General features: G+C 40.5%; 2 protein-coding genes across 2 annotated transcripts in view; both read left to right on the top strand.

The window, feature by feature from the left end:
• LOC135095476 (uncharacterized) overlaps positions 1–984 on the top strand; it is a 57,528-nt gene extending 56,544 nt beyond the window's left edge. Inside the window, exons 4-5 of the mRNA XM_063996325.1 lie at positions 390–908; positions 953–984. Of these exons, the coding sequence (XP_063852395.1) occupies positions 390–908; positions 953–984 (551 nt within the window). The remainder of the gene's footprint in view (positions 1–389; positions 909–952) is intronic.
• Positions 1–2,012, top strand: part of LOC135095430 (Krueppel-like factor 2) — a 15,737-nt gene extending 13,725 nt beyond the window's left edge. Inside the window, exon 2 of the mRNA XM_063996266.1 lies at positions 390–2,012. Coding sequence (XP_063852336.1) covers positions 1,072–1,788 — 717 coding nt within the window. The 5' untranslated portion in view covers positions 390–1,071 and the 3' untranslated portion in view covers positions 1,789–2,012. The remainder of the gene's footprint in view (positions 1–389) is intronic.
• Positions 2,013–12,500: the final 10,488 nt, after the last annotated feature.

Here is a 12,500-nt window from a genome sequence, read left to right as displayed (position 1 = left end):
AAGGTTAGGTTAGGTTAGGTTAGGTTAGGTTAGGTTAGGTTAAGTTAGGTTAGGTTAGGTTAGGTTAGGTTAAGTTAGGTTAGGTTAGGTTAGGTTAGGTTAGGTTAGGTTAGGTTAGGTTAGGTTAGGTTAGGTTAGGTTAGGTTAGGTTAGGTTAGGTTAGGTTAGGTTAGGTTAAGATTTAGTTAGGTTAGGTTAGGTTAGGTTAGGTTAGGTTAGGTTAGGTTAGGTTAAGATTTAGTTAGAATAGGTTAAGTTCCCTCCTGCAGTCCTCCTCCTCCTCCTCCTCCTCCTCCTCCTCCTCCTCCTCCTCTTCCTCCTCTGTACGTTCCTCCTCCGCCCTTCCGTCCTTGCCTGGTGTGTGCTGAGAGTGGTGTCCTTCCTTTCAGATGTGGCAGGACATCGAGACTCTACTGATGACGGAGGGCAGCCCTGTGGTGGGGCCTCTAGGGGCGCCTCCCCCACCCAACCTTCCAGTACCCCCCACACACCTTTTCCCCCACCCCCGCACCCCCTCCTCTCCTCCCCCGCCCTTAGAATACATGAGGATAAGGGAAAAGTAAAGGTGTCTCCAGGGGCGTCCTCCCTGCCAACACCCTGCCCCCAGCCCCCGCCTCTCAGCAACCCCTCCACCCCCCAGCCTCCCCCTCTGCAGTCCCCGACCCTCCCCCAGCACCCTCCGCCCCCCCACACGCCCTTCGTGGGGGGATACGAAGGGAAGGAGAGGGGGGTGCAAACTGCAGCTAACTCCCCAACACAGACTCAAACAGGGCAGCCCGCACCGCCCCCCACGGCTACTGTCCCACCTCCCCCGCCCACCCCTGATCTCCCCAGGCACCATGACAGCCCCCAGGTCGTGCCCACCAGCCCCTCACTGCCCTCCCCATTGGGCGTTACGGGGGTGGGGTGTCAGAACCCGCCCAGTAGCATCCCAGCCAGCACCCCCTTACAGATCCCTTCATACCCCCCACCCCCAGTATTTAGAGCCCAAGTACCACAGTCTGGATCAGAAGTACCCGCACCCCCCACGCCCCGCACGCTGCCCCGGGGGAGTGCGTGGATCCCAAGTTCATGCCGCAGGGTGACACAAAATACTCGGACGCAAAATACACGCTGGATGCAGATTTCCTCGTACCGGATCCGAAATACTACACAGCCATTAAGCCGGAGAGCAGGTACGACCCTCAGTCCAGCTTGGGCGGCACCAGCGGCACCACCGGCGTCGTGAACTGGGGCGTTGAATCAGCGTTCCCTTGTAAGGACTGCCCCGCCCCACAGCCACCAGTGTCCTCCGCCAGTTCTCAATACACACCTAACACATACGACTACACAAGCACTTATTATACCACTCCCTCTTACTCCATGTACCCAGCTGGCGCCCCTTCCCCGACTACCTGGGGGCTTAGCGGCAACCAGATGAACTACCAGTATCCCAATCAGATTCCCCCGCTGTCCATGCCGCTGTCGGAACCCCCGCCGCCGCCCCCAAAGCCACGCAGACGCAGAGCTAAACGGAAAGTCACCATCCACAGCTGCCCTTATGAGGGATGCACGAAGACCTACATCAAGTCATCTCATCTGAAGGCGCATTTACGCACGCACACAGGGGAAAAACCTTACCTGTGTTCATGGAAGGGTTGCGGCTGGCGGTTCGCGAGGTCAGATGAATTAACTAGGCATTACAGAAAGCACACAGGTGATAGGCCTTTCCAGTGTAGGCTGTGCGAACGTGCCTTCTCCCGCTCTGATCATCTTAGCCTACACATGAAGAGGCATATTGCTATTTAAGAGGGGGAAAAGGGTGAATAGGAGGGAGAGGCGTGGGGATAAAGGGTTGAACATAAAGGGGTTAATTAAATGGGTGTCTGGTTGTGTGGGAGAGAGTGAGAGGTGATTGTGATGTGAGGGAGAGAGAGAGAGAGAGAGAGAGAGAGAGAGAGAGAGAGAGAGAGAGAGAGAGAGAGAGAGAGAGAGAGAGAGAGAGAGAGAGAGAGAGAGAGAGAGAAAGAAAGGGAGAAAGAGAAAGCGAAAAAAAAGAAATGAATGAATGAAAAAAGGAAGAAAAAATACAACAACAACAACAACAACAACAACAACAACAACAACAGCAACAACAACCCCCTCTCCCCCTCCCCCCACCCTCCCATTACAGATATATATACCCCAAGCCTGCCTCTCATTGGTGGAAGGGTCTCCTCACTGGTTACCCTCGCAGCCAATCAGAGAGCAGCTTACTGTCGAGGCTTCAATGTCGAGCGATGTGATTGGTCGACGCCACAGCAAGATTAGCCAATGACCGTGCGAGGATTTTTTTGGCTTTTTTTTGATTTGGTGTTTTCAAGATTATTATTATTATTATTTTTTTCTTTGTCTCTAAATTTCTTTTTTTTTACTTTTTTTTATTTATTTTGATGTTTTTTTGCATATATTTATTTGTTTACTTGTTTATATATTTGTTTGTTTGTTTATTTATTTATTCATTTATTTAATATTAATCTAAACATCTTCTTTTTCATTTTTTTCTTAATATTTTCGATTTATTAATGCATTTTTTTTCAGTTTTTATTTATTTATCTATTTATTTATTTATTTTTTTTACCAAATGGTCCGTTTTCTGTTAAGTTTCACCGTTTTCTTTCGCGTAAGGCATAACTTTACCCGTTGCTGTTAATCAATTAGTTATTTTTTTATTATTTTGCAATGTATAACTATATTTTACTGAATTACATATTGTTCTCATTATGAAAAGAAAAGAAAAGAAATTAATTACATATTTACGATACTGAGAAGAAACATTTATTATTATTATTATTATTATTATTATTATTATTATTATTACTATTATTATTATTATTGTTATTATTATTACTATTATTATTACCAAGGAAAACTATCATTATTACTGTTATTACTACTACTATTATTATTATTATTATTATTATTATTATTATTATTATTATTATTATTATTATTATTATTATTATTGTTCTTGTAATTTTTTGTTACAAGAGAAATTATTTTTGTCCTGAAAACTACAGGATAAACTTCAGTCATTTGTTTGTTTGTTTGTTTGTTTGTTTCTTGTCCAATACTCTTGTTTGTACTCTCTCTCTCTCTCTCTCTCTCTCTCTCTCTCTCTCTCTCTCTCTCTCTCTCTCTCTCTCTCTCTCTCTCTCTCTCTTGAACAGTACTGTAAAAAAATTAATAAAAAAACAAAACAAAACAGTACTCTCTCTCTCTCTCTCTCTCTCTCTCTCTCTCTCTCTCTCTCTCTCTCTCTCAATGTTTGTTCGTTTGTTCGTCCGCAATAGATTTTGTATATATTTAATTTTTTACCTGCTCCTAATCATTAATTATTACGTTTGTCTGTGTGTCTGTGTATCTGTGTGTCTGTGTGTCTGTCTGTCTGTCTGTCTGTCTGTATGTATGTATGTATGCATGTATGTATGTATGTATGTGTGTTTTTATACATGCACTAACTTAACTCCTCGTATATTGTGATGATAATTCTTGCCACTGTATTATTATTATTATTATTATTATTATTATTATTATCATTATTATTATTATTATTATTAGGATTTTTCTTGTTTTTTTTTTTTTTTTTTTTTGGTGTGTGTGTGTGTTCGTATGTATTCCCCCCCCAGTTATATTTGAATACGTTTTCTATTTCTATTTTTTTTTTCGTTTTCTTTAGATTGTTATTTGTTATGACTCAAAATTTTATCACAGTCTTGTTGAAGAAAAAGATTATATTGCAGAGTTTATACAGAAGTTACCCCGAGTGTCTCCATTCAAAGAAAACGGAGTGGAAATTAACAGAAAAAAATGAGATATACGAGTTACAAAAATATATATGATGATAATTTTTATATAAATATTACCATAAGTTTTAATTTTAGAAGAATTAGGCTACCAAAATTTGTACAAGTTACCCCGAGTGTCTCCATCCAAAGAAAACGGAGAAGAAATCAATGAAAACGAGAATGTTACAAAAATATATATGACGATCTTGTTTATATAAATATTACGAAAACTTTTGAATTATAGAAGGGATTATATGACCAGAATTTATACAAGAGTTACCCCAAGTGTCTCCATCCAAAGAAAACGGAGTGGATATCAATGAAAACGAGAATGTTACAAAAATATATATGACGATCTTGTTTATATAAATATTACGAAAACTTTTGAATTATAGAAGGGATTATATTACCAGAATTTATACAAGAGTTACCCCGAGAGTCTCCATCCAAAGAAAACGGAGAAGAAATCAATGAAAACGAGAATGTTACAAAAAATACATATGACGATCTTGTTTATATAAATATTACGAAAACTTTTGAATTATAGAAGGGATTATATTACCAGAATTTATATAAGAGTTACCCCGAGTGTCTCCATCCAAAGAAAACGGAGAAGAAATCAATGAAAACGAGAATGTTACAAAAATATATAGGACGATCTTGTTTATTTAAATATTACGAAAACTTTTGAATTATAGAAGGGATTATATTACCAGAATTTATACAAGAGTTACCCCGAGTGTCTCCATCCAAAGAAAACGGAGAAGAAATCAATGAAAACGAGAATGTTACAAAAAATACATATGACGATCTTGTTTATATAAATATTACGAAAACTTTTGAATTATAGAAGGGATTATATTACCAGAATTTATACAAGAGTTACCCCGAGTGTCTCCATCCAAAGAAAACGGAGAAGAAATCAATGAAAACGAGAATGTTACAAAAATATATATGACGATCTTGTTTATCTAAATATTACGAAAACTTTTGAATTATAGAAGGGATTATATTACCAGAATTTATACAAGAGTTACCCCGAGTGTCTCCATCCAAAGAAAACGGAGAAGAAATCAATGAAAACGAGAATGTTACAAAAAATACATATGACGATCTTGTTTATATAAATATTACGAAAACTTTTGAATTATAGAGGGGATTATATTACCAGAATTTATACAAGAGTTACCCCGAGTGTCTCCATCCAAAGAAAACGGAGTGGAAATTGACGAAAACGAGAATTAATAGTAAAAATATATATGATAATCTTGTTCACAGAAATTTCACGATAATAATACAAGAAATATATAAAAAAATAAGAATATATGTTGTAGAAAACGAAGAAAATCAGTGAAATATTAAGGAATTATTAAACGAACAATAAAAATGACCTTAGAATGTTGTAATAGAGATAATGTTAAGAAAATACTTGTGTTTGTTTATTTGAAGGTATGAAAATTTGACAAAAGAAAAGAATAAGAATAAATGTATAAATAAATCATGTATGTATGTATGTATGTATGTATGTGATTTATTATTATTATTATTATTATTATTATTATTATCATTATTATTATTGTTGTTATTATTATTATTATTTTGAGAGGTTTAGATAGAAGTTTTACACACACACACACACACACACACACACACACACACACACACACACACACACACACACACACACACACACACACACACACACACACACACACACACACACACACACACACACACACAGCAGTGGCCAGAAGGATATTTAGATAAAAAAAAATTAACAAAAAATCAAATTAATCATATTTTTTCATTATTATTATTATTATTATTATTATTATTATTATTATTATTATTATTATTATTATTATTATTATTATTAGTCGCATTATTCTTTTCATTAATCCCTAAAACAAGTGTTAGTATCTTTTTTTTTTTAATGTACACTATGTAAATAATAAAATAAATAAATAATAATAATTTTTTTACGTGTGGCGACGAGAAAAACAAATAAAATAAATAAAAAAAAATAAATGAATCGCCCAAAACTCTTTTTACGAATAAAACTTTTTATACTGAGCATCATTACACCTGTGTCTGACTGTACCTGGGAGAGAGGGAGAGGGAGAGGGAGAGGGAGAGAGAGAGAGAGGGAGAGGGAGGCAGAGACACTAGTAACAAGAGGAAAGGAAACTCCAGATCCACAAAAGCAACGCGCCAACCAACGCCATCTAATGAAAGAAAACGGAGGTAAACAGAAATGAGAGAGAACGGTTTTATTTGCAACATTCCTGAGCTGTAGTTGAAGTGACGCGGGTTTTCAAGGGTTTTTTTATGGTTCTAGTGGCAGATTAACAACATTTTTGCATTATTGACAGGAGAAATACTCTTTGAAAAGGCTCTAGTTGAAGTGACGCGGGTTTTCAAGGGTGTTTTTACGGTTCTAGTGGCAGATTAACAACATTTCTGCATTATTAACAGGAGAAACACTTTTTTAAAAGGCTCTAGTTGAAGTGGCGCGAGTTTTCAAAGGATGTTTTCAAGGTTCCAGTGACAGATTAACAACATTTCTGCATTAGTAACAGGAGAAACACTCTTTTAAAAAGGCTCTAGTTGAAGTGGCGCAGGTTTTCAAGGGTGTTTTCAAGGTTCCAGTGACAGATTAACAACATTTCTGCATTATTAACATGAGAAACTCTTTGAAAAGGCTCTAGTTGAAGTGACGCGGGTTTTCAAAGGTGTTTTCAAGGTTCTAGTGACAGATTAACATTTCTGCATTATTAACAGGAAAAATATTCATTTAAAAGGCTGTAGTTGAAGTGACGCAGGTTTTCAAGGGTGTTTTTACGGTTCTAGTGGCAGATTAACAACATTTCTGCATTATTAACAGGAGAAACACTTTGAAAAGGCTCTAGTTGAAGTGACGCGGGTTTTCAAAGGTGTTTTCAAGGTTACAGTGACAGATTAACATTTCTGCATTATTAACAGGAGAAACACTCTTTTAAAAGGCTCTAGTTGAAGTGACATGGGTTTTCAAGGGTGTTTTTACGGTTGTAGTGACAGATTAACAACATTTCTGCATTATTAACAGGAGAAACACTTTTTTAAAAGGCTCTAGTTGAAGTGGCGCGAGTTTTCAAAGGAGTTTTCAAGGTTCCAGTGACAGATTAACAACATTTCTGCATTATTGACAGGAGAAACACTCTTTTAAAAGGCTGTAGTTGAAATGACACGGGTTTTCAAGGGTGTTTTTACGGTTCTAGTGGCAGATTAACAACATTTCTGCATTATTAACAGGAGAAACACTCTTTTAAAAGGCTCTAGTTGAAGTGACGCGGGTTTTCAAGGGTGTTTTTACGGTTCTAGTGGCAGATTAACAACATTTCTGCATTATTGACAGGAGAAACACTCTTGAGAACCAAACTAAGCATCTCTGTGGTGAGAGAGAGAGAGAGAGAGAGAGAGAGAGAGAGAGAGAGAGAGAGAGAGAGAGAGAGAGAGAGAGAGAGGAGCGTTTCAGAATGCGAGCCGGAGAGAGAGATGGTCTGGCTGGCTGGTTGGCTGGGAGGTGATGGTTGGGATGGTGATGGCTTGCTTATCATAATCGTCCATTTATCCATCAATCATCCACCCCGCGGCCCATCCATCCCCATCACCATTATCCTCAACCTTCACACCATCACGCCGCGCCCAGGACCCATCACCATCCGTCACCGTCGCCGCGTGAGAGACAAATAAAGATAGGTCACTATATTCGCTTCTCTCTCCCCCTCGACCCCATAGCCAGTCTTGCGATAGGGACGGTAACTTTACGCACCTAATCTCCACTGCTTAACTCATCTCCCGGGCGTTTATCTCCACTACTATCTCCACTACTAGGATTAATAACACGGTAATCACCATCATCACCATCGTCAGCGGCGCAGAGTGTAAAATAAGGGTGAAAAATTAAATACTCGCTAAGTTTGAGATCCGCCATTTTGCAAGACACCTCATACCAGGTAAAAAACCATAAATAAGGCAATAAAACACAGCGCACTGACTAATATGGCGCCTCTACACAACCCAGGGAACAGCAAGAACGCCCTCCCTTCCCTACAAGTCTATCAGGAGGGAAGGATTACGAGATAGAAGCAAAAGATAAGGCAGAGGAGTTCCAACATGGCGTCTGCGTAACTTCAGCTTTACGTGAAGGCGGTGACGGCCATTTCTGTGCTCCTCTCTCTCTCTCTCTCTCTCTCTCTCTCTCTCTCTCTCTCTCTCTCTCTCAGACTTTCTCTTCAATCTTGCGTAGGAGGAGGAGGAGGAGGAGGAGGAGGAGGAGGAGGAGGAGGAGGAGGAGGAGGAGGAGGAGGATGGTAACTTTACAAGGAAGAGAGATAAGAAGGAAGGAAAGACTGGAGAGAGAGAGAGAGAGAGAGAGAGAGAGAGAGAGAGAGAGAGAGAGAGAGAGAGAGAGAGAGAGAGAGAGAGAGAGAGAGAGGGAAAATCACTGAAAAAAACATCGAAACACACACACACACACACACACACACACACACACACACACACACACACACACACACACACACACACACACACACACACACACACACAAGCTGTCAATTCACCTGTCCAGAGTTTACCTGTGTGACGCGCCCTACCTGTACCTAATTAACGGTGACACCTGACTCAATTATCGGAGAGAGAGAGAGAGAGAGAGAGAGAGAGAGAGAGAGAGAGAGAGAGAGAGAGAGAGAGAGAGAGAGAGAGAGAGAGAGAGGGGAAAGGAATCTAACTGAATGTTTTGTGGTAGTAGTAGTAGTAGTAGTAGTAGTAGTAGTAGTAGTAGTAGTAGTAGTAGTAGTAGTAGTAGTAGTAGTAGTAGTAGTAGTAGTAGTAGAATCAATGAACGAAAACTATGAATGAAGAGAGAGAGAGAGAGAGAGAGAGAGAGAGAGAGAGAGAGAGAGAGAGAGAGAGAGAGAGAGAGAGAGAGAGAGAGAGAGAGAGAGAGAGAGAGAGAGAGAGAGAGAGAGAGAGAGAATCACAAGAAAACATTATGAAACAGAACCAAACACACACACACACACACACACACACACACACACACACACACACACACACACACACACACACTTATAAGATAGATATTTCCTGTTTGTAAGAGAGAGAGAGAGAGAGAGAGAGAGAGAGAGAGAGAGAGAGAGAGAGAGAGAGAGAGAGAGAGAGAGAGAGAGAGAGAGAGAGAGGTTAAAAATTTGCATATAATTACAAATATTATGATAAGAAGTGTGTTTTCATAAAGAGGAGGAGGAGGAGGAGGAGGAGGAGGAGGAATACAAAGGAATACAAAGGAATACAAAGGAAAGCCAAACAGCAACAAACCATTTGGTCCTTGCAAGGCTGTTTGGTAACTACTTCTAACTAGCTACAGTGAAGAGAGACAGGACAGCATAGCAGAAGGCTCCTCCCCACCCACCACTCCCTCCAGCTTGCGCTGGCATGGAAATAGTTGTGACAAGTACCATGCAGTATGGAAAAACTGACATGGAAATTTTCATAGGAAAGGATGAAAGGAAGTTCTACTATTCACCCTACGGTGAACTCTATACGCCTATCTGAAAGTTAATACAAGTTATATTAAAACTGTTGAATAAGAGTTTAAATAGTGAATTTAGTAATTATTCGGACAAGAAGAGAGCTTGTTGGGGATTTGCTTTTAAATATTTGTCTATTTTATTTTTGAATGATTCAATAGTATTGCTGTTTACAATTTCGGCAGGAAGTTTATTCCATATATTTACTATACGATTAAAGAAGAAATGTTTTGCCTCGTGGGATTTAAAACGTTTGGGTATAATCTTGAATCCATTATTTCTTGTTAGGTTAGAATGATCAATGGTAAAATAATTATGTGCATCAATGTTACTATATCCTTTGAAAATTTTGAACACTTCAATTAGGTCTCCTCTTATCCTGCGCTTTGTTAAACTAAATAGGTTTAGTTCTTCCAGTCGTTCCTCATACGGCTTATTGCGCAATCTTGGAATCATCTTTGTGACTCTGCGCTGTATCTTTTCTAGTTTTTCAATGTCTTTTTTGTAGTATGGTGACCAGAACTGTACACAGTATTCTAGATGAGGGCGCACCAGTGAGTTATATAAGGCAAGTATAACCTTTTCTGATTTAAATTCAAAGGTTCTTGCAATGAACCCTACTAATTTATTTGCCGTCTTCACTGTTTGTGTGCAGTGTTGACTCGGCTTTAGGTCGTTTGACACAACGACACCAAGATCTTTTTCTTTATCAGCACTTGACAGTGGCATGTTATTCATTACATATCTCGCCTCAACATTGTTGCTTCCGATATGTAGAATTTTGCACTTTTCTATATTGAATCTCATCTGCCATTTTTCTGCCCAGCTTGTTAGTTTATTGAGGTCACACTGCAGTTCCTGCCATTGTGACACAGACGTAACTCTACTTGTTATTTTGGTGTCGTCTGCAAATTTACTTATTTTGCAGTTTATCCCTTCATCAATATCATTTATGTACATTATGAAGAGTACTGGTCCTAATACAGAGCCTTGAGGAACGCCGCTATTTACCTTATGCCACTCTGACTCTTTTCCATTTATTACAACACGCTGTTTTCTGTCAGAGAGCCAGTCTCTCAGCCATTTCAGGGTGTTTCCGGCAATGCCGTGAGCTTTTACTTTACTGATGAGGAGGAGGAGGAGGAGGAGGAGGAGGAGGAGGAGGATATATAGCTTAACAAACTAAAACTTAAAAGAAGAAGAAGAAGAAGAAGAAGAAGAAGAAGAAGAAGAAGAAGAAGAAGAAGAAGAAGAAGAAGAAGAAAGAGGCAGTGGAATTCTCTCTCTCTCTCTCTCTCTCTCTCTCTCTCTCTCTCTCTCTCTCTCTCTCTCTCTCTCTCTCTCTCTCTCTCTCTCTCTCTCTCTAAACCTTCCTTCTGTCCTCAACTTTACCCTTCCTCCTCCTCCTCCTCCTCCTCCTCCTCCTCCTCCTCCTCCTCCTTCTCCTCCTCCTCCTCCTCCACCTCCTCCTCCTCCTCCTCCTCCTCCTTCCTTAACAACTTTAGACATCAATGGACAGTTAATCTACTCTCTCTCTCTCTCTCTCTCTCTCTCTCTCTCTCTCTCTCTCTCTCTCTCTCTCTCTCTCTCTCTCTCTCTCTCTCTCTCTCTCTCACAAATGAACTTGCTCTTAAATTCAGCACAAAATTAGAGAGAGAGTCGTTTAGTGAGTGACAAGGTGGGGAGTGTAATCAGAGAGAGAGAGAGAGAGAGAGAGAGAGAGAGAGAGAGAGAGAGAGAGAGAGAGAGAGAGAGAGAGAGAGAGAGAGAGAGAGAGAGAGAGAGAGAGACAGGCTAAGAAAGAAAAGAGAGAAGATAAGGATGAGATGGATTTTCTCTCTCTCTCTCTCTCTCTCTCTCTCTCTCTCTCTCTCTCTCTCTCTCTCTCTCTCTCTCTCTCTCTCTCTCTCTCTCTCCAAAAACTGGTTGCCTATATCTAATTAATGGAGAAAGAGGAGGAGGAGGAGGAGGAGGAGGAGGAGGAGGAGGAGGAGGAGGAGGAGGAGGAGGAGGAGGAGGAGGAGGAGGTGAGAAAGAAGGTATTTTGCTAATGATGCTTCCTAACATCTCTCTCTCTCTCTCTCTCTCTCTCTCTCTCTCTCTCTCTCTCTCTCTCTCTCTCTCTCTCTCTCTCTCTCTCTCTCTCTCTCTCTCTCCGTGAAGTTATAAAGGACCTTATATTTTTGGAGTGGACTGGAATGATGCTGGAATGGACTGGAATGGACTAGAATAAGACTGGAATAATGCTGGAATGGACTGGAATGGGCTAGAATAAGACTGGAATAATGCTGGAATGGACTAGAATAGACTGGAATGAACTGGAATTTACTGAGACTAGAGCACACGGAATACTGGAATATGATCTGGAATAGACTGGAATAAGACTGGAATATCCCTAAGAACACCCTGGAATGCCCTGGAATAAGACTGGAATTGACTGGAATCGATTCTGAGATCACTGGAATAATACGACAAATATGTGGAATAAAGCGAAAACAGACTGGAATGCCCTGGAATGCACTGGAATAAGACTGGAATGGCCCTAGAATGCACTGGAATAAGACTGGAATGGGCCCTGGAACACACTGGAATAAGACTGGAATGGCCCTAGAACACACTGGAATAAGACTGGAATGGGCCCTGGAACACACTGGAATAAGACTGGAATGAGCCCTGGAACACACTGGAATAAGACTGGAATGGGCCCTGGAACACACTGGAATAAGACTGGAATGGGCCCTGGAATACACTGGAATAAGACTGGAATGGGCCCTGGAACACACTGGAATAAGACTGGAATGGGCCCTGGAACACACTGGAATAAGACTAGAATGGGCCCTGGAACACACTGGAATAAGACTGGAATGGCCCTTTATACACACTGGAATAAGACTGGAATGGCCCTAGAATACACTGGAATAAGACTGGAATGGCCCTAGAACACACTGGAATAAGACTGAAATGGCCCTGGAACACACTGGAATGACTGGAATGGCCCTTTATTCACCTGGCGCCAATATCAAGAAAGGGTTAGAGTGCACCTGGCGTCACCATCAAGAAAGGGTTAAGGTACACCTGGCGTCACCATCAAGAAAGGGTTAAGGTACACCTGGCGCCACTA

Source organism: Scylla paramamosain, chromosome 49 (genome assembly GCF_035594125.1).
Source record: "Scylla paramamosain isolate STU-SP2022 chromosome 49, ASM3559412v1, whole genome shotgun sequence".
Lineage (NCBI taxonomy): Eukaryota > Metazoa > Arthropoda > Malacostraca > Decapoda > Portunidae > Scylla > Scylla paramamosain.
This window is presented reverse-complemented; position numbering and strand designations above follow the sequence as displayed.